Source organism: Euwallacea similis, chromosome 10 (assembly GCF_039881205.1).
Source record: "Euwallacea similis isolate ESF13 chromosome 10, ESF131.1, whole genome shotgun sequence".
NCBI classification, from domain to species: Eukaryota; Metazoa; Arthropoda; class Insecta; order Coleoptera; family Curculionidae; genus Euwallacea; species Euwallacea similis.
The window spans coordinates 1042421-1063903 of NC_089618.1; the positions used below are offsets into that span (position 1 = coordinate 1042421).

The following is a 21483-nucleotide window of genomic DNA, read 5'->3' on the forward strand; positions in this document are numbered from 1 at the left end:
GTTCCCATCGCACAGGGCGATGAGTTATAGAGCATCAATGAGCGATCGTTGGAGTCCTCCAATGAAACAGTGAAACATACAACTACCGGCCAATGACAAACACATTATGTCTCATTAGCATACATACATTATGAATAGGTCTGTGCGGAATACAAACTGATGAAGTTTCTACAGGCCGTCAAGGTGGTGGTTCAAATGCTGATCTTTCTAGCTTCTATACTTTGCCCGATTAAGTCAAAGTTTCGAATTCAAATTCGAAATAGATCAGGTAAAAGCACACCATCACCGACCAGATTCCAGATGTTTCTCAAGGAAGGCATCAAAATGGTTTATTGCAACAACACCATCCATACAGCCGGTTACCCGCCAGTTTAACGTCATTCACGGGGAATTTTTTACTTTCCAGATCAACGAACACAACGACAGAGGCTCGATTATCAAATCTGGAAGTAGAAATTGCATAATAAGCCTGTTTCAGTCCGATGTGTCTGGATCGCCTGGATCTCTCCGAGGGCCGGTTTCGTGTCTATTAACGGTCGTGAACTCTGTTGATCTTCAGTCGATCACACAAGAGCAAAAATTAAGTTTAAAGGTTTTGGGTTTCTGCAAAGCAGGCAGTACCAGTAATAGAGCCCCCTACCGACCCATTGTCGAAGTCATAATAAATACAACGGCGGGGAATAACACGCTACCTCCTAGCCAGTTATAGTATACATGAGTTAAATTTTATAACTTCAATGTTCTTTGGGAAAATTAGTAACTTTGAATTCTGAACAAAATCGGAGTTCATTCTTAGTCAAAGGTACTAGTGATACTGCCTTAGAGTACATTCAGCGTGATATTTTCGGTGTAATTTTGCGACTAAGGGAAATGCGATCCTCAGAGATGCCGCTATCGGCTTTTGGCCTATACAATATTTTGGCTATTCGGATCGAACTGCTGAGGTTGTTTCTACTTTGTAATTCTTAGGATGATGTAACACATACTATATCCTTACCCGCAAAAGTCTGGGCACAGTACACTACTTCAATATAGGATGTAAATATTTTCCCTGTGTGAAATTAAAGCTTGATTAGATTTAAATAGGTTTATTGTATGATCTACATCTATATTGGTAATAATAAAAAAGTGCAATAAAAACTCAAGCTTATGCAGAGAAAAAAAATCATTTTCTAACAATAAATTGATTTCACAAGTCTAGGTACAGATAACATAGCTGCTAGTGTGTGCAAATATAAAGAAAATTAATATCACGTGGGGTACCCCTTTTGCTTGAGGACTTCTAATAAACAATTTAGCATTAACCGAACCAATTTTCCTGTTAGGTCATTCAACATTTGTAATCATTCTTCTGAGATAACCCTTTTAAAATGCATTTTATTGTGAATTACATATGGATATGTTTCCGAATTTATTTTTCCAAATAAGCCCATAAATGTTCTATAAGGTTTAGATCGGGACTTTGAGGAGGTGTTTCTAATAGATGACGGCAATAATTAAAGAATACCCACTATCGTTCCGTATAGGCTTTGTGCTTAGGACCATTATCCTGCTGAAAGTAAAAATTTCCTGTCAATCCTAATTTATTTGCACTTAGTTATAAGTTTTCTTTTTAAATGTTCAGATATACTGTTTGATTCATGGTCTCATCAATTACCACTAAATTGCCTACACCAGAAACTGACATTCAACCCTAGACCATTAATCCGCCTCCTCCATGCTTAACGGTTGGAATTATACAGAGTGTCTCAGTAATTCTGTTACAAGGCGATACCTCCGTTATGGTTAGAGATACTTGAAACTGTTTTAAGAACAAATTGTTTGATTTGATGAAACGTATTATGCGGTGGGATTTATTGTTTTTGCTACTTCCGATTATATCGGAAGATAATGTCGGCTTCCTTATTTTAAACGGAACACCCTGTATGTTTTTGCATTTTTAGATCTCCGACAGTAAAGTGGCAAGTAATTATTAGGTCTCCCTATTCCTAGGCCTTACGTTTAAGTGTCATATACGTTTTTTGACTACGTAGAGCTCAAAAGCACGCCTGTAATTTTGTTTATACTCTCTTAATACTAATAACGTCAAACCAGACAATTTGTCCCCAAAAAATTTTCGAGTATCTCTAACCATAACGGAGATATCGCCTTGTAACTGTTACTGAGACATCCTGTATTTTTAGAATTCAGCGCTTCTCCTGCGTATTTCTACACTTTTCTACGCCCATCTGGTCCAAAAAGGTTGAACTTGCTTCCTCCGACCAAACCAATGACTTTTGCCTAAAAGTCTGGCTCAAGCACCCTGTATTTCTTAGCAAATTCAAGACGCTTCTTTCTGCAGTCGTCCCTGATATAGAGTTTCTTCCGTGCACTACATCTTTTATATCCTCCTTTGTGAAGTGATCGTCGAATCGTTTCTTCGTGAACAGTAGTTCCAAAGTGCTGCAGTAATTCTGATGCCAATTTTGAGGTACTTTTCTTCCGATCTTTATTAATTTAATTTAGAATGTATCTTGTTTTACGCTTCGTTAACTTTTTTGGTTTTCTACTTTGTGATTCTTAATCCTTGCGTTGGTATTTGAAACGATTTACAACTTTTTGAATGGTAGAGCTACTTCTTTTGACAATTTTTAAAATTTCCGGCAAGACTCTCCTTCTTAACTTAAGTTAGTGATAATTTGTCGCTCACCCTGACTCAGCTCCGTTCTGTCTATGTTCAGCGTGACAAATGCTCCTGGCTGGAGATTATTGCTTTTCTGTACGTTAATGTTGAGAAAAAATAACAAAACAGCAAACAAGTACGTCGAGTAGGGACGGAATCCATATTGGAGAAGCGAAATTTTGGTCGCAAAAATACTGAGTGTTTGCTGAAGAGCGCTAAACTGTAGGCGCGATGGGACTGTGATCCCAGAGCCGAAAGCCTGTGAATGCAGGAAAACCGTAACTTTTTTCCAGAAATTCAGGAAGGAGCGAGTACCTATGTCACTTACCCTGTAAAACCCTTCCGGCAACCGGCCCAGCATTATCAGCTCGATTTGACATAAATAAAGAAAGTGTCCGATCTATAGCTGGTTAGAGCATCTGGCAAAAGGGAGCGGGCGATATATACGGCTCTTCCTAGGCTCGTTTGCATAAACTATGTGAAGACATTCCTCGAACGTTTGTCAGTAGTTTGCGATTAATAGGTGCGATTATCCGATTTATTTATTGGTGGCTTTTGCCGTCGAAACGTTAAGAGCCTCTTAAAGAACCGCTTAGAACTGTTTTGTAGATATTGTATTGAAAACTATGGCTCTGTTCCAGTACGGTGAAGTTAAACGGTAGTTCCATTACCGACGGATGTTTAGTCTAATCAAATACTTGGGCACACCCACTCGAGATCGTATTACTCCCTGTATCTGCTCAAACCCAGAACAATCAGACCATTATTCAATTATCTCGCTAGAGCTAATCGCACCTACTCCTACCAATGACGGGGGATACATGAAACGATGATCGTGCATTTTATTTCAATTCAATGGGCGTTAGGCTTGGTACACATAATCGGAACACTCTTACGATGTAACGTTAATGTTAATTCGGCAATTATTTAATAGATCTGGAATAAATTAATGGTTCGATTTGACAGTCGGGGCGCGGATGAGACCGGCGAGCAATCGAACATTGTGTACTGTCCAGGGCTCATTTACATTTGAATCGCCTTTTGGTTACGGTACCTATTATTGTTCCAACCTTATGGCAGTTAATGCCATTACGCCGCGTACGTTCCAGTATTTAATATTAAATTTCGCAGTTTGTTTGAGGCTCGCTCCACTAAAGTACTACACCGTGTCCGGCGTTCATTAAGCAAAATCGTTCTTTATTGCAGCAGGAAGTTGCATTCCGCGAGCTCCTGCAATAAAATCGGGCGAGCTTCACTGAGCATCGATCGTTAGACGCCGTTACCGTCCAGATCTGAATGGTAATTAACGCGTTTTGATTGTAAAGACTCTAATTTGCGCGAAACAGGTGTCTGCCGCATTTCACCAAAGGCCTTAATTATAGAGCGTTCCTAGACGGAATGCTGCTTTACGATTTAATACAGGAATTCGACCGCGTGAAGCATTCTTGTTGGGCACAATAATGGATTAATTTGTGATTGGTCTTATGTAATCAGCGGTTTAAGATGATCCGCGATTTCTTTTGTAGGTTTGTGAGGAAGGAATATCCTTCTCTAGAGGTACGCCCGGTGATCCGGTAAATATTTCATTACATTAGCACTAGTGACACAATGAAAAGTTATGGGATTTGCGAGACGGTAATTTACAAACTTTCGTTTCCAGAAGCACAAGTCCTTCCGCAAAAAGTCTCTCGGCGACCTTACCTCCATGGACAGCGGCATTCCCTGCAACAGGATGTTCCTGATGGAGGCGCCATGCGCCATGTCTCCGGCACAGATTCCCATGACTGCGAAACCCAGACACTTGTTTCTCTTTTCTGATCTTTTGCTGGTGGCCAAACCTAGATCTGGAGGAAACTTCAAGTTAAAAGTAAGTCTACATATCCACTAGTATCGCTATAAAGCATAGTCGATCGTAGTCCTAAAATACTGCAAATTCAAATCCTTAATTTAAGTCCAAAGAGGATTATTTTTACGGATTGAGAAATAATTTATACAGGGTTAGCCATGCAACCCGTTCATTAGAAAACTTTTGACTTCCCATTATCGCCCAATGGAATTCGATTTCAGGCTAGAATCTACCAGTTTGAATCTAAGAAAAACATTTTCAAAATGGCAGCACTTCCGGTTACATCGTGAGTAGCTTCCAAGTTCGTTATTTTAAATAAAACCCACTTCTTGCCACTTTCGGAGTTCTCGTTAAATATCAAGGTCAGTTTGTGGAAAATCCCTTATGTCTAAAATTTACCGTTTCCGAGTTATATCGGAAAATTTGAAAATTTTGACAGCTGCAAGGATTCAGGAAATCGGTATGATGTGGTAACCGCTGGGACTTTTGAAATCAATGTTCTGTTCAAGCAGGATCTAATAAGCTACCTTTTGACATATTTCAATTTGATAAAAAATCTTCCACAGCCCCCGAAACATGCCTCCGAAGTTGCATGACTTCAAATGTCAATAACTTGCTTGCTTCAAAAACCTTTTGTCCCATTGAAATACGTCAAAGCGTAACTTATTAGATTCTCTTGGAATCCCAAAACACCGATCCTAAAATTCGCAACGATCAGCGTACAATACCGATTTCTGTGAGATTTCGTAGCTGTCAAAATTTTCAAATTTTCCAGTATAACTCAAAAACGGTAACTTTTAGACATAAAATACTTTACATAAACTGGCCTTAAAATTTAACAAATCATTCGAAAATGACAAAAAAATTACATGGTTCCATTTAAAATAACGATGTTGGTAGCTACTTCCGGTATAACAGTAAGTGCCGCCATTTTGAACATATTTTACTTGGTTTCATAACGGTCGATTCTAGCCTGTGACCAAATTTCATTGCGTTACAATAATGGGAAGTCAATAATTTTTTAGTGAACGGGTTGCGTGGCTAATCCTGTATATAGGGTGGCCCATCAATTGGAAAAAATAATTTCAGGAAAGTGTCAGAGTATCAGAAATGTGGATGGCTCGCTGCGCAGAATCCGAGACCGGTTTTCTCTTGGGTTGGCCATCTCCTGCGCGCACATATTTGGTTACCTTTTGCACTCAGGCAGCTCGCGACTCCTGGTGGCGGGAAGTCACACAGGCACTGTCTGCACAGCTCAGAGTAGAACCTCCTATTACTAATATCAAGGTACGCCGCTATTTCAGTTTTTGCTTCCCTTTTTTGATCCCAACTACGAAGCAATTCTTCTAGCAACATTGCTGTTTACGTCAAGAACTAACAATTTAAATATTCTAGGTGATATACAGAGACCCAGTTAGCGGTACAGAGTGTTCGAAAACCCTGGGCGTGGGTCCTGAAACTTCTTCAACTGATGTGGCTCGCCTAGCGTTGGACGAATCCAGAACATGTGATACTTCATATAAGTTGTATGCTAGGGATAGAGATAACGGACCTTGTCCTTTGATTGGTACGTCCTAAAATCTAAAGTGTATTTTGTTAGGCACTCAGATTAAGGGATTTCTTTCTGATATAGGGTGCGAGCGTCCTCATGCGATACAATTAGCAAGGCTGCGGCAATCTTTATGTACAGAAGAGGGTTTCGACTTGACACACTGTAACAAAAGCCGGATACCTTGCGATGTGGTGTTTGAATTAAGGCCTACAGTCAGTAAACCGAGCCCTAGAAAGTAAGTAAAAGAGACTTCTAAAGATTCGATTCTATGTGCCTCTTTACTAGAACACCACTGAAGCTGTTCAGAAAGTCAAGTGCCGGACGAGTGTTTGGAGTTCAGCTCTCTCGATTGTGCCCCAACAACACGTTACCCCCAGTAATTATGTCGTGCCTAATTACGCTGTTTCAGCAAGGCGCTCAGACCCAAGGCATTTTCAGGCGCTGTGCATCTGCACGCGCCCTAAGAGAGTTGAAGGAAAAAGTTGACGCTCAAGGTAACAACCACTATCAATAATTCTTCGAGGTGTATGATATCGAAATATCTTTATAGGTGCGGCTGTCTGCGAGGAAATCGCCAACACACCCCCGCTCCTGCTAGCGGCACTCCTCAAGGACTTCCTCCGAAGCTTGCCCGATCCACTATTGGCCGGTAATGCCCAAGAATGGCTCAACGCAGCAACAACTGGTAGATTAGACCTTCTGAGAAGGCTCCTCAGCAACCTGCCCAGAGAGAACCATACTCTTCTTAGACACGTTATTTGCGTATTGTACAATATCGCTAAAAAGTCCCGGTTTAACCTTATGTCTGCTGCCAACTTGGGAGTTTGTGTCGGACCCAGTATGTTATGGGAATCAGCGCAAAACGCCCCTTTGCGGACCTTGCCTACTCTAATCGAGATGCTGATCAACAACTGCCAGGCCTTATTTGGTTCCCAAGTAGTCACGTTACTAGGAGAGGTTGCCAACGATAGTGGGGCTGAGGAATCTGACAGCTTACATTGTAAGTGGTAGCAATCTCTATTTTTGGTACGGGTGTAAGGTGTAAAATGCGCTTTAGCCTTAGGTCTATCACTGGACTCAGCGGAATTAAGTAAGGATCAGAAGTCGCTTAGCCGCGATTCCGGGCTGACGCTCTCCGAAGACGATCGCGAGAGTCCGGGTCTGAATTACCATACGGTCACCTTTCACAGGTCAGATTGGGCGAGGCAAGCAGCAAGGATGAGGTCGTTGGATAACACCTCCGCTTGGATTGAGGAAGATGAGGCATTCTGTGCTTCAAACGAAAGGTACGTGTCCCCTACAATTTACAATACTGTGCGGCTCTAAATTGTCACTCCTCCTGTTAACTTTTTAACAAATTATCACTTTTTGAAAGTTGAAAAGCAACATTAAATGATGGGGGAGGACAATTAGAGCCGCACGACACAGGCACTGCCGAATAATTGTGAAAACCCCAGAGAAATAGTTATTTATCACTATACATAAAATATTAGATACAGGTTAAATCATTCTTTCAGTTTATGTTCTCCGCCAATACCACCGAGACGGCCGCCACCATTAAGGCACCTACCACCAGTTCACATCCCACCGATTTATAGACCGCCACCGCCGCCACCACCAATGTATGCCACTGCCAGGCTACTTCTTGTCACTGACGCAGAAAGCGAAAGCTACGTCTGAGTCGAAACCAAAATCAAAAAGGCAATAGAAGGGTTTTCATATTAATAAGATGTTTCGTTTTTCATGAAGTGCTGAGGTTGGTTTTTTTGACGAACACATGCCAAGTGGTTACCGAGATACTTGATCACTATTCATTTTGTTAGACTTGTCTATGACAAGCTGTAAACAAATGAATGGTGAATAAGGTGGTTAATGTGACAGATGTGTTTAGTTATAGCTGTCACTTAATACCTATTTTGTGCGCTGGTAAACTGATGATCTTAAAAACCGCAGAGTTGCAGACAGCCGTATGTTGAGCTTCACCTTTTGTCCCGCAAAGTTTTAAATTTAAAAAATCGCTTCTATGCCCAAACTTTTCATATGTTTATGGGTTTGAAAGGTTTTTTATAGGAGAAAAGAACAAGTATGCGGTATTCAAATTGATATTTTTACGACAATATTTAGGAACTTTCTGAAATTCAGAGTTGTTATAGCCCTATTACTTCTTGCCTAAAATTTAGGCGCATTATGTAGGTTGTAAAAGATTGATGGCCATATTTCAATTCTATTAGAGGTACCTAATTTTAATGAGTATTCGCTGGATGTGGTGCTATGTTAAGTGCGACGTGGAGTAAACTTCGAAATTTTTCTATTATCTGTAAGAATGATTGAAAGTCTTTTTGATATTTTGGTCTTCCAGCGATTTAGTAATCGTGATTTGTTGATAGCTATTGGTGGTTCCACACGTTCATTGAAGGTAGTTCATTCGGAACTGCAGGAGCACTTTTTACAAGCCAGCTACTATCAACTTTCATAATCGAAAATTCCATCAAAACCTCCTTAACAATACAAGATCCAAGGCTAAGCACGGTTTTCAATAACAGCGTACTCTGCGCTGTTGTGTGGCATTATTGTTAGGGCTGGAGCTTCAATGTCCAATTCAGACTGATTTAAATAGTTTAAAATGGCCCAAACTTAACTTAAGTAACCTTAAGATAAATTATGTGAAGGTCGGACTTGGACCAACTATGACAGAAGAGTTGGTCTAGATAGTTTCAATTTGGAATTTTAAGCGTTTTCGCAGAAGTAGGTACATTGAAGTGGACACATTTACGTACCTGTAGAAAGTAGTTTAACAGTTGCTCTATCCAAGAATATATAAATAACTTCGACTCATGTTTAAACTCAAATTTATTTGTTTGCTCAATCTCTTCAATCATTATATATTACAATTAAATTTTTCCGTTTCATTCCGTTTTGTAAATTTCTTTTAGTATTTTTTTTAAATTCAGTTTTTTCACATTCTTTGAAATACCTTTGCGTAAACTCTAAAAATTCTAAACTTAAACTATTTCTCACAGAAAATAAATCTTCTATTCAGTTGCTCTAAACAGTTACACGCTTTGTGAAAAAATGTTTCCTCTTATGGTCTTTTTGCTCTTGGCAAAATTAAGTTAATACGTTTCTAAATTTTAGTAGGTACTTATTGTCATATATCTTTTTGTGCCAAATCTGTACCTGACATGCAGGAAAGGGGAAAATTTAAATATATTTCCATCTATAGGATCATATCACCCATCAATATTTAGAGTGATTATTTCTGATATCATTGTGGAATACCAGACATTATTCTAAATTACATATTAATAGGATTTTTTTAATACGAGAATCTATTTTTCCACGCCCGTAAATTTCCCTAAGACGGTTCTAGACTTCCCCCTTTCTGCTTTTCAGTTGTAAAAATAGAGTTATTATTTTTAAGTATCATTATACTTAACAGTTTTTCGTGTAAATTTGTTCGATTGATGTGTATAGGTAAACATTTATTAGTTTAAGATGTATTGCGCAAAATGATAGCAATGTAGCCCCTAATGAAATCAGCCATGTCTATTTAGGTTATATTTTTTGTACGAATATTACAAACGTATGTCTATTTTCTGTGTAAATGAACAAATATGTTGGAAATATATGAGAGATATAAAAATAAATATTGGATATTCTTAATGTTGAGGTTGCTTTATTTAAAAAAAAAATCCCTGTGGCTCCTATTTTACCAGCAAAAAATGGGAATCACGAAAAATTAATGTCGCAAGTTCATATAACAGTCTTTCAAAATCTCAAAAATAACGGAGTTACAGGACATTTAAGTCGATTTTTAAAACATCTTTTTTTAGTTTGTTTGCTGGCTGATCTGTCGTCAAATTTATTACAATTTCCCCAAATTCTCCTTCCTGTAAACGCTCAAAATATGATGTTCACCCTTTCATATTATTATTTTTTAATGATTAACAGTGCATAGGGCGAAAAATTTCACAAAAAAGGTATACTTATCGCATCTCTCCTATATTCCCTCTTATATCCCTTTGCGAAAAAAACGTCTTTAAAACTATCGTACGGTGCGTATAAATAAGTCCGTTTAAGGTTACAGTGACTCACGCTCTGCTCAGGTCAAGCTCAAGTGCGGCAAAACGTGGGCATGGCGAATCTTTCTGTCCACGAGGCTGCAGCAATTGCGAATTTTCAGTGTTACCTACATTAATCCAAGCGAATTTGGATTTTTTGGGGTAAAACTCTTTGATGTGAGCTATTAGAAACGGATATGAACAAGAAAGGTGGATGCTTATATGTTAAACTCCATCAGGAATAACTCGATTCTAAGCCCCTTGATTACTAGCTAAGAACTTAAAAAAAAAGAAGTTCAAAGAGTCCAGTACACGAAGTTAAAAAAACAACCTCTTTATTTGACCAAAATAGACTCTTAACCAACTCGCCCTAACAGGACGATTCATTTATAACCTTCATCACATTTATTTTGTAAACCACAAGACAATCATTAAGAATGATGAAATAGTTATTTATATAACCAGTAAATAAATTCGTAACTTTATGTAACGAGTGGGATTTTCCCGGACGAGCGAAGCAGGGTCCTGCGAAATCCCAAATTATCGCCTCTTTAAGCCTACACAAGGGGAGTCGCAACATCTCTTCGCTTCCGAGATTAGAACTTTTCTCGCGATTTTTCCATTTGTGTAAAATAAAGGTTCCTCGAGAGGATTTTCCAATGCTTCAGGACCTCAATTGAAGCATACTACATCAGGAAATATCGACAAATTGGGACCATTCTGAGTTTCGGCCCATGAACTGTGAAACTATTCATGTTAATGGGACATCCTGTATAGGAGCTTATGTAGATAGATACGAAATCCATTTACTCCCTCAGGATCGAAACGTATGATTGTCTAAAGGGCTGTTTATTCTCGTGAAATGTTCTTCAAGCCAACCCCCCTGATAGGCCTTCGTAACTTGGCAGCTGTAAATATTCGAGTTGACGTCTTTGAAGACTCCCGCTTTGGGTGAAACGTCGAAAACACCCCCATTCTGCACATGCACCTGAAAACCATATGGCGAAAACGTTTCAAGGGGAATTTATCGACGTTCCAGTGCGGCGCTTCCGCATCCAGAAAATCAATCGGGCAAGGGGCGAGCGCCTGGAAACATGGCGGATCTCGAGTTCGAGCAATTCGGCCACAAATTCGGGAAAAGTTATGTGAATACCGTCAACAATAGTTCCCCGTTTTACTCGTAAGTTTGCCCTATTTTTCAAAGTTTCCAATTTTAGTGCTCTAGCCGGAGTATTGTCTTTTCGCTTATGGTAATTGGGGCACGTAATTTTAGAATAGTGCATTTGGACGACGACTCGCCCTCGACTTCCCCATCACCAGAAACCGAACTAACCGACTGTGATAGCTTAAATAAAGACCCGTCAGGCTCAAATTCGCAACCAACTCGATCTCAAGCTGGTACGACCAAATAATATCAATGTTGCAATTTCACTTTCACTGACTTCTTGCAGCTAAAGACGAGCCATCGACAATTGAATGTTTTTCCAAAGGGGTTGTAGCTTCGCTCTGGAAGGGGGAGAGGAAGCGAAGGAAATTGCCGGAAATACCTAAAAACAAAAAATGTAAGCGTAGGAGATTTGATGGAGAAATAAGGAATAAAACTCTCAGTTTTAGCCGCAATAGCCACAATGTACGGACCGCAACAACACCAACAAATATCAAGGGATATCTCTTTGGCCGATGAATTGGCCATGGGGGGTTCCAGTGGACCCAGCTCAATTTTAGTGCTAAAGTGCGGCTACTTGTGGGACGACTCTCCAGAATCAGACAGGTAAATTGAAATCAAGATGGCTCTCCATGGTCAAAATTTCACGTATTTATGTTTAAGTCACTCTGAGATACTCAAAAGTTGAATTTCCAACAAGTTGAAATAGCATACAGGTGCATTCAAATCCCTTGATGCTTCTCAGAGACTTCCCCTTGAGGCTTCTCCTGTTAAAACATGCCACATCACTGATGTTGCGCATTTTGAGGCCTAAACCGCAGATAAAAATCTCAATTTTCCCCTCAAATAATAAGTCGAGTCATTCGTGTTGTCTTTTCATCACTATACAGGTCAAAGAGTATGCAGGGTGGTCTTTTTAAGGGTGTATAACATTCGAAAACAGCTCGAAATACAAAGCGGTCGCTCAGATTTACAAGAAAAGGAAGGTTTGACGATGGCGCTCAATATACCTTTCCTACCATACAGACTATTCTGGTCTTATTTTTGTAAACACCCTGCATAAATCTATCGAAATCAAAGTAGATTTGATGCGGACAGCGGCCACTCGACTGCGCACTCGCCTACCGGCACCGACGGTCCCAAATCTATGTCACCTTTGATGGGCAGTAGCCCTTCCATGGTGGGTGGAATGGTCTACAACGACGTGGACGTGCTGGAAGCCACACACAGGGTTCTACACAAATTCATGCCTAGGCACGAGGATGAAATCGAGTTGGAAATCGGCGACCCTGTATATGTACAGAAAGAGGCCGATGACTTGTGGTGTGAAGGTAGGCCGTTTTCGAGTATCAATGGGGGTCTATTGAGGACATTTTGCAGGGGTGAATTTAAGAACTGGAAGAATGGGCATTTTTCCTTCGGCATACGCAGTTGATACTGACTATACCGATTGGGATTCCGGCGCTGACCACGGGAGGAGAGAGAGATATATTTTAGGTAGTGTTTGCGCATTTATGTGGGGAGCATAATTTAATATTGGATACCATAAGGGTATATGGGTTCAGTGGAAACCACCGCTCACAAGGGGACCTCAGTGGTTTGTCAAGCCGTAAGACGAGTAATCGGGAACAGCGGCTCGGAGCCCCAAATGCAACCCTGCACTTTGGAGGTTTCAGATCAAGGCCTGAGGATGGTAGACCGGAGAAAACGAGACGTAGGCCTCATACCCGTATTTTCCTTAATGATCACTCAGATTTGAGCGTTTCAGCAAAGCGAACCTTGCATAGATTACTTCTATTCCCTGAAGAACGTGAGCTTCTGCGCATTTCACCCTCGAGATCACAGATATCTAGGATTCATAACGAAACACCCTACATTACAGAGGTTTGCCTGTCATGTGTTCAGAGGACAGGAATCTACAAGACCTGTGGCTGAGGCTGTGGGGTAAGTTGGGCTCAACCGTAGACTTAACGTAGAAAGATTATACAGGGTGTCTTTATAATGTCCATACAGAAGTATTTAGAGAACCGCAAATGCTGGAAAATCACAATTTGGGTATGCAGCCATTCTGCAGTTCATCTCTAAATACTTCTAGTGGGCACTCAGCTGAAGACATCCTGCATTAATATTCGCTGCATGGCCCTAACATCAACCAGAGATGTTGGGGCCCTCCTCGGAAACGTACTCTCCATCTTAATTCTCTTCATTCTATGGTTGATCAATGTACATTTCCAGTCGAGCTTTCCAACGTTTCTACCAGAAATTCATTGAGACTGCATATCCAGTGGAGGATATTTATATAGAATAATTTTAGTCTTGAATTATTATGGAACCAAATAAGATATTTGTGTGCTTCAAGCTCCTGGTTTGCAGCTTGAAATCTCTGGCGTAGGGCTGCAAATACGTTCGTTTCAAGGGGCACTATTTGGGTACCTAATCACTCCCCATATCACAGAGCTTTCAAAGTTGCGAGATTTGTAAAGAGTTACGTATCTGTAAGAAATTATTAATTGTAATTCGTTAGGAAAGTTCCGAACTTAGTGAAGTTATACAGGGTGAGTTTTGCGCGTTTTTCTTATGGGAATCTTGGATGGTCTGGGAGTCAAAATTGGTTAAAATGCTGGGAGTTTCGCATGATAAATTTCTTAATTTCCTGGTACGCCACTGGAAACCTCGAATTGAAGCGGAAAAAATAAGAAACTCTTCAAACGAGTGCGAAACTGAATGCAGTTAAAATACAAAAGTCAGTGGCGCTTCCAAGTAGATTAATAAGTTAAATCGACGCTATAGATAGTTTGATGTAGTGAAAATTAAATTTACTTCAATTGAATTTGAGACCTTTCGCAAAACTTTGACTTCTATTTCGTTATGTCTCGTTCGCTTCGTTTCCGTTTGTCTTTAAGCTTAAACTACTGGACACTTAAAGAAAGTCAGAAAACAATCATGGACACCAGGGGCATCTCCAAATACATTATTATAGTAAAATAAAATACTTCAACCTTGTTCTTAAAGCTCTTAGCTTAAAAGTTCTAGTACGCCAAGGCCTATCTTCTAAAAGTTACATTATTTTTCCACTTAATAAAACTCCACCAGTTTCCGAGATTTCCACACTTGTTAGAATCCAAGAGAACTCATTTTGTATACCTTTATTTTATTTCAATGTATCTAGTTATGTATATTTCGCATGTTAACATAATATATCAATACATTCACCTGCATTACTCATACTAGACTCAACGCTAGTTCTTGTAAATAATAATATACAGGGTGTCTTTTTTACCGTCTCCGTGTCGGAAGGGTGGTACATTTTCTATGGTTTCTGAACCAATAGTGGAAAATTTCGGAATCCACTCAAAATGTTTCCATATCATATTAATTAAATGACACCCTGTATAGGACATATTCCCTTCGTAAGTACTAATCATTCCCTAAAAATGGATTGTAGGTAACAATATTACTGTAGCGTGCAATAATAAGTATAAGGGTGAGGTATCCTACGATGATGGATGTAAATGCTAAAAGTAGACAGATTTTTGTATATTTTTGATACATACCGATGAGTTTTGGAGTTCATCCCTTCATTTGTGATTTGTTTTTTCGGTTTGTGTAAATCATCGGCATCCAAACTGCTAATAAACCTTCATTTGACTTCATTACTTGTGTTCTTATTGCAGCTTTTTACCCGGGATCATAAAGGAGAAAAATGAAAGAACATTTTCTGCCAGTCACCTTCAATAATATATTTTATTATAATCATTTATTTCATAGAATATTTATTTACATCTCAATTGTCATTAACCCTCACATTGCAAGTCTCCTCCCCATTCTTACTCTCACTCTCCCCGTTGTAAAGCGAATCCTCAGCGATCAATCCCGTCTGTAACAAATTGGTGATTCTGTTTATATCCAAAGTTGAATCTCTGGCACTGATCTTCTTGAGGGCGCTGTTGATGATACAAAGATCGCCTCGAAGCTCTGAGACCACAGCGGTGATTTTCTGAGCGTTGCTCAGAACTTCCACCGATTGAGTGTAGGGGTTGTAACGGATACCGAAGGGGCGTTGGATTTGCTCAGCGAAAGTCCTGAAATGACGAACAACCGGAGGCATTAGTCACTAAAGCATTGGTGTCTTTGATCATACATCCAATGTGTCTCATACCTGCTGTTATGCTTCTAGTACTATTTGATTCTCCTTACCTCATTTTTTCCTTGGCCTCCTCAAAACTGTCCGTATACCAGTACCCCAGCTGGTACTCAGTGATAATGCACTCTTGCTGAGCAGTCATATCAGGATCAAACCTTTTAACTTTTGAGTCAGCATTCTCGATGGCATGCTTCAACTCAGCGACACTGCTCAGCAACCCTGCTCCATACACTTTTAGCTCCCCGTCCTGCTTGCACAGCCCGAACTCCACAGTAAAGAAGTAGAGCTATGATAAGGTATTTGTAAGTTGTAGAAGTAAAATTTCTATCTTATGCATCTATCATCCGCCAACACATACTAAATTATTATGGTTCCGTCATCCGTCATCTCACGATTTGACTAGCTCTCAGACTGGTCATAAAGCTGACGGACCACGTCGCACCCAGTTGAAGTAATTTCAACTCTTTTTATATTTTACTTCGGGCAATTATAATAGTTTTGAACTATCGCATAATCGGATGATGGATGCACGATAAATGATAGATGCATGGTCTTCATAGGTAAGACCTACCGTCGCCAATTTGTTCACGTCCTCATCGCAGGCCCCAAGACTGGCCAATCCGAGCTCTTGGGAGAATTGTGCGAAGCTGGGATTGGCCAGCAAGGGCATGTGGCCCAACAGCTCATGGCAGCAGTCACTGGAATGAATTGTGATACTCATCAGTACTTAAAGAGGAAAGAACTCACGGTTCGGGAGTATAAAACGGATCGCTAGAGTGTCTGATGTACTGAGTGCAGTGAAACACTCTGAAGGCCAGACCACTCAGAAAATCTCTGGGGCTCAGATATCCGGCCACCGGCCTCAGTTGAAAACCGGTTTTGCGCTTCAAGAAGACACTGACGTCTTGCAGCTGAGGAATATTGTCCTCACGGTAACCGCAGTATTTGACCAACTGTGGCCAATTTTCCAGGTATTCTTTGCACGCGTGTTGCAGGTAGAGTTTGTGCAGTTCACGGAAGACTACGCCCCTAGATTAATTGTTGATGTTATAATTGTTTCTAATAGTACAGGTGTGAAATGTATCAGAAATTATTCAATTAGAAGAAATGGCAAAAGGTCTCCACCGCGAATTGAACTCTATCGTGGCCCACTCAAAAATTTGATTTTTCTATGTACAGGGCGAATCGTAATGGGCCGACACACGGCAGGTGCGTGTAGGGGGCCTTAAAATACGACGATTTGTTGCAGATGCTTTTTTCTAAGGTTGATAGTTGCAGACATGTTGACCTCCGAAGTTGGCTTATAAATTTCTAAAAAACGGCATATTTCAGTAATGCGTCATCACAATGCAACCAAATTTGGAACATGTTTTATACTTATCACATCTATAATTGATGCAAATGTGAAATCGATAGATGCTCAACAAGGGTTAGATGAGGGGTAAGGTAAAGTCTAAAAGAAGTGGGATTTTTTTATCTATAAAGCAATTAATAAACCGATAATACGACGTAATGGTAAATTTAATTCTAAAACTTTTATTCCCCTTCAAAATTTGTCGAAAACCTTATTATTTTTGATAAAATCGCAGTTTTGTGTCATAGCACTGAACCAAATTTAAAAGTATTTAAAAAGATTACCAGTTAAATGTAATATAATGTAATGTATAATGATTTTGACAAATAACAAATAGCTTACCAGTCAAAAACGATGCGGTTTTGACTGGTAAACTATTGGTAATGCTTACCAGTCAAAAACCAATTTTCCAGTATTCGGTTTTCAAAAAGTTCAAATAGCCCCCTAAATTTTTTCCTAATATTTAGGAGACGCTATGTATACCAGATTTATAATTAATTTTTCTCGTAAGCTAATGATCGAAATGAAAAAATAAACACATCGTTGGATAGAGCATTAAATTCCCTTTGATAAGAGGTGTTGCCCAACCCCTGCTCCCATTTAAAAAATTGTAAGGGGTTGTTACTCCTCCTAGGGAGTTGTAAAGGATAGTAAGACATTTACACAAAAAAAATTGCATTTTCAAAATAAAAATTCACGTGTTTCACGGTTTTTTTCTAAAGGTAGCTATTTCACATTTTATTGAATTTATGCGAGACTTTACAATCTCCCTGTATACTGCTCAAATCTCAAAACTCAACGGTATTTCGCAGCCCAGACCGAATGGGTGATAATTCGGCAAAAACGAGGTATAAAAAATAAAATTGGATACAAATGAAAATTAGATAAAATTGGACTCAACTAAGTTACGCGAGCTCACCATGGTGGACCAATTAGACTCATTATACTCACCACGTGCGGATTTCTTCGTCGGTGTATTTCACCTTAGGAATAGGTTGACCGCTACAAAGCAAATTTTTGCATTAACTTCTTCGCGAATAACACGCACTTACTGCTTGTAATTCATCGCGATTCTAAAGAACTGCTCCCTCCTTTTCCTATACACAGGGTCTTTGAATCCTGGATGGTCCGCATCCAGCTCGCTTCCATACATCAGAACATTCTGAGCGTTATCGAGTTCGGAGATCTTTTTCGGAAACCAGGGCATTTCGTCGAAATCTACCGCATAAAGAGAATACATCTCCATTAACGAAGCACTTCTCGAATGCATCCCTGAATAAAATGGACTCTATCTGAACGAGTGTTTACTCAGTATTCATTAAATTCAGCTCTTCGAGGCGTTCCCGGTGAAAATCAGTTCCATTCAATGATTCTGTTTGATTTAGTTTAACTGCTGCTTTAGTTAGGCTAAAAGATTAAGGTCAGTGGGGGAAGTAAATGATTGGGAAACGTTCAAAGTGGCTTTTTGTATTAAGTCCAGCATATCGTATTTGAGAACTTTTCTCCAAAAATGAACAATTTCATATGTGAATGAATGATAGTCAAGGTAGTCAAGCAAGTTGACTCTAAAAGATCTATGCAAAATTCTACCATAGATTTCTGAAGCGAAAGCAGAATGATTCAACTCAATTTACCTTAGTCCAAAAGTGGACTGTCTTTAGACTATAAGATTTCAAAGTGAAGATTAAAAAAGGGAAAAAAATTAATTACTTCGTTTATAATGCTACTATTTGAACAAAATATCGCATCAGGGGGTTTTTAAGGGCGAGAAATCATAATCTGGATACATCTTCCATGCACATTGTAGAGGGTGCTGTCAGCCCTAAGTAAACTCTCTTTAAAGGGGCGAACTTCTTTATCACCCGGTGCAAAAATGTATTCATGATTAAATTTATGTGTTCCTACATGTTTTATGAAAAAAGGTATCGTGGTACAAGGTCTTACGAACATTCCTTCTTGAGATATTTGAAGCTTAAAGTTCATTGCATGTTTTGAAAAATAACTTTAAAGCACATATTTATTCGTAAAGAACAGCAAAATAAATAATAAAAAAATTGATATAATCGAATAAAAACATGAAGATTAAAAAAATGAAAAGAATAGAATATTCATTGAATGTTTTGATTTTTTTGGATTCAAGTGTACAAATAAATGCACTACCGTCCATAAGTATTTGCCCACCCCAGTATTTTTTTTATCTTAGGAATAATTGATGGAATAATGAAGAAAGAACAATATTTGGAAATTTTAAAGAAGCAAATGTTACCCTCTGGATGTCGTATTTTCGGGCACAAATTTATCTTTCAACAGGATAGCGATCCGAAACACAATTCCAAACTGTGCAAATCTTATTTGAATCAATTAAAAACCGAAAATAAACTTGAGGTAATGGAGTGGCCGCCACAGTCACCTGACCTCAATCCCATCGAGTTATCGTGGGATGAGCTCGACAGAAGGATAAGAAGCGAGTGTCTATCATCTCAGGAATCCCTGTGGAGGATGATGTGAAAAGCATGATGTTAAATATTAAGTGAAACGCTAATAAAGTTACTTGAAAGAATGCCACGTATGCATTTATAAAAAATAAAGGTGGTCATATTGACGAGGCTAATATTTAAGACTAAGTTTGGAAGTAAAGACAATATTTATTCAAAATGAGTTGTAAATAATACTTATAGTAAGCATTAAGATACAATGTGATTAGATGAAAATTTTGAGGTTGGCAAATACTTATGGACGGTAGTGTAGGTCCTTCAAAGTTATTTCTCAAGACATGCAGCGAACTTTAAGTTTCAAGTATTTGAAGAAGGAATGCCCGTAGGGAGTTGTACAAAAATACCTTTTTTTTTCAATAAAACATGTAGAAAAACACAAATTTAGGCGTAAATAAATTTTATACCGGGTGATAAAAAAGTTATGCCATTTTAAAGGGAGTTCCCCTAACGTTGACAGCGCTCTCTACAAGGTGCATTGAAAACGTAAACAGTTTCTGATTTATTACCCCAAAATCCCCCGGATGCGACATTTTATTCAGATAATAGCATAACAAACCAACTAATTAATTTTTTTCCTTTTTTTAATCCTCACTTCGATATCCTGCATTTTGAAAACTATCCACTTTAGAACTAAGATAAATTGGGTTAAATCATCATATTTTTTCGCCTCAAAAATCTCTGATAGAACTTTGTACGAACCTTTTAGAGACACCCTGTACACACGCATAAATTTTTAAAAAATGTATTGGAAAATTCGAATAATTTTTAATCATGAGGAAAGAGGATACCTGTACAATGCTGCCAAAAAGCAAATATCCAGGAAATCGAGGAGCGACAAAAGAAACTTGGGTCAAACGAGAATGAGAATTTTAACATTTTGTCGCAGGTCAAAGCAAATTAAGTGAGACTTACCGAAACTTGTTGCTGCGCTTAGAGGAGTGGGAGGTGGAAACTGCTCAGTACCGGTACCATAAGAACCAATTACCATGGTCAGAACTTCCCTCTATTAAGCAAAAAAGAAATTAGCACTGACGTCACCTAATGCACTACACGACAACACATAATGACGGTCATAATAATTAATCTTTAATATGAAAATAAAACACTTTCAGGAGTTATAGCCATCGCGAAAATTCCATCATTAATCTCTCAACTTTTACTGCAAATTGATCTAAAATGGAAAAGATAAATAAACGAATAAACCTACTTTCAACATGCGCCCCAGTTGTTCCAGTTTCTTGGAATCGGTTTCGATGTCCACCAAAAAGTCCACTTGATTTTCTGCAGTTTGGCTGGGACGTGACTCGATATGCTGGACGCTGATGCCCAAGTCTTGAAAGGATTGAAGGGCCCTCACCAACCCTCCAACTTGATTCTTCAAAGTGAAGATAATGGAGATTTTCTCCGATTCTGTGGCTGCAGATGCGGATGGTTCCTTTGGGTCTCCTGGGGTCTGCCGAAGCATTTTTCGTTGGTTCTAAATTTCTGTTGGTGCTGAGGCAACATACCTGTTGTTGGCTCTTCACACCGATGGGAGTCTCCTCTTTGTAGTTCCACTCCTCACCACTGCGATACAACCACAAGCCCAAAAGGGGTTTTCCAGATCCGCTCATAACGTTGCTACAACTCGGACCGTGTTCCGGACAAGTTCGAAGCTCCCGGATGGACGGTAAAATTTCAGCGCATTTGTGCCAGGGAGGCTTTATATAAGGGCGGTTTTCCCCTCTTTTCATCGGGGGGAAGCACGGTCTCAATGATGCAAACTAAAAGGAGAGAGATTCCGTTTTATTGGCCAAATTAGAAAAAACAACACGTTTAGAGAGCTTTTAGTGATATCCAGGTTGATGCTTGTCGAGAAGAAAATGGAGGATTGGGCTGGAATTGGTGTAGTTAGTCAGTAAGTTATTGCGTGGGTTATTGGTGTTGTTAGTCAGTCAGTGGGAGATGGCGATGTTGCTCAATAAATTTACGTTTAATCATTAACTTTTTTTAGCAGAAGAAGGATTATTCAGGACTTAATATGCGGCATATGGCACGGGAAAAATAAAAACATTTTAGTTAAAGTAACTTAAAATTTTCTTCATATTGAGGTGCGCAAACTATGCCATCAAATGAGGCTCCACTAAGCCACCGAACGTTTTTTCCATCTATTCAAACTATTTAACGTATCATTGTTTTTGAAATTTAATGGCCAGAAGCGCTAT

At 39.2% G+C, this 21483-nt stretch overlaps 3 protein-coding genes across 7 annotated transcripts in view; 2 read left to right on the forward strand and 1 right to left on the reverse strand.

Annotated features, from left to right (window-relative positions):
• The window catches only part of LOC136411423 (rho GTPase-activating protein 20-like), a 131430-nt gene extending 121707 nt beyond the window's left edge, over positions 1-9723 (forward strand). For all 3 annotated transcript variants that reach the window (XM_066393984.1, XM_066393985.1, XM_066393986.1), the window contains 8 exons: positions 4323-4529; positions 5598-5795; positions 5904-6075; positions 6142-6295; positions 6346-6554; positions 6611-7060; positions 7118-7346; positions 7578-9723. In XM_066393984.1, coding sequence (XP_066250081.1) covers positions 4323-4529; positions 5598-5795; positions 5904-6075; positions 6142-6295; positions 6346-6554; positions 6611-7060; positions 7118-7346; positions 7578-7740 — 1782 coding nt within the window. In that variant the 3' untranslated portion in view covers positions 7741-9723. The remainder of the gene's footprint in view (positions 1-4322; positions 4530-5597; positions 5796-5903; positions 6076-6141; positions 6296-6345; positions 6555-6610; positions 7061-7117; positions 7347-7577) is intronic.
• Positions 9724-11171: 1448 nt separating this feature from the next.
• Positions 11172-14939, forward strand: Aplip1 (JNK-interacting protein Aplip1). 2 transcript variants are annotated; one of them, XM_066393996.1, is made up of 9 exons: positions 11172-11301; positions 11395-11519; positions 11573-11683; positions 11736-11892; positions 12367-12617; positions 12667-12783; positions 12837-13000; positions 13055-13230; positions 13522-14939. In XM_066393996.1, the coding sequence occupies exons 1-9, from the start codon at positions 11216-11218 to the stop codon at positions 13592-13594; spliced, it is 1260 nt and encodes a 419-aa protein (XP_066250093.1). In that variant the 5' UTR covers positions 11172-11215; the 3' UTR covers positions 13595-14939. The 2 variants fall into 2 exon arrangements, with proteins under 2 accessions (XP_066250093.1, XP_066250094.1); XM_066393997.1 differs by having other exon boundaries at positions 12370-12617.
• Trh (tryptophan hydroxylase) lies at positions 14887-20935 on the reverse strand. Of its 2 annotated transcripts, XM_066393992.1 has the most exons (10): positions 20788-20935; positions 20487-20732; positions 20192-20282; positions 17837-18002; positions 17736-17786; positions 16178-16459; positions 16002-16128; positions 15484-15716; positions 15068-15368; positions 14887-15015 (listed from the first exon to the last, which is right to left on the reverse strand). In XM_066393992.1, the coding sequence occupies exons 1-9, from the start codon at positions 20890-20892 to the stop codon at positions 15071-15073; spliced, it is 1599 nt and encodes a 532-aa protein (XP_066250089.1). In that variant the 5' UTR covers positions 20893-20935; the 3' UTR covers positions 14887-15015; positions 15068-15070. The 2 variants fall into 2 exon arrangements, with proteins under 2 accessions (XP_066250089.1, XP_066250088.1); XM_066393991.1 differs by lacking the exon at positions 14887-15015 and having other exon boundaries at positions 15035-15368.
• Positions 20936-21483: the final 548 nt, after the last annotated feature.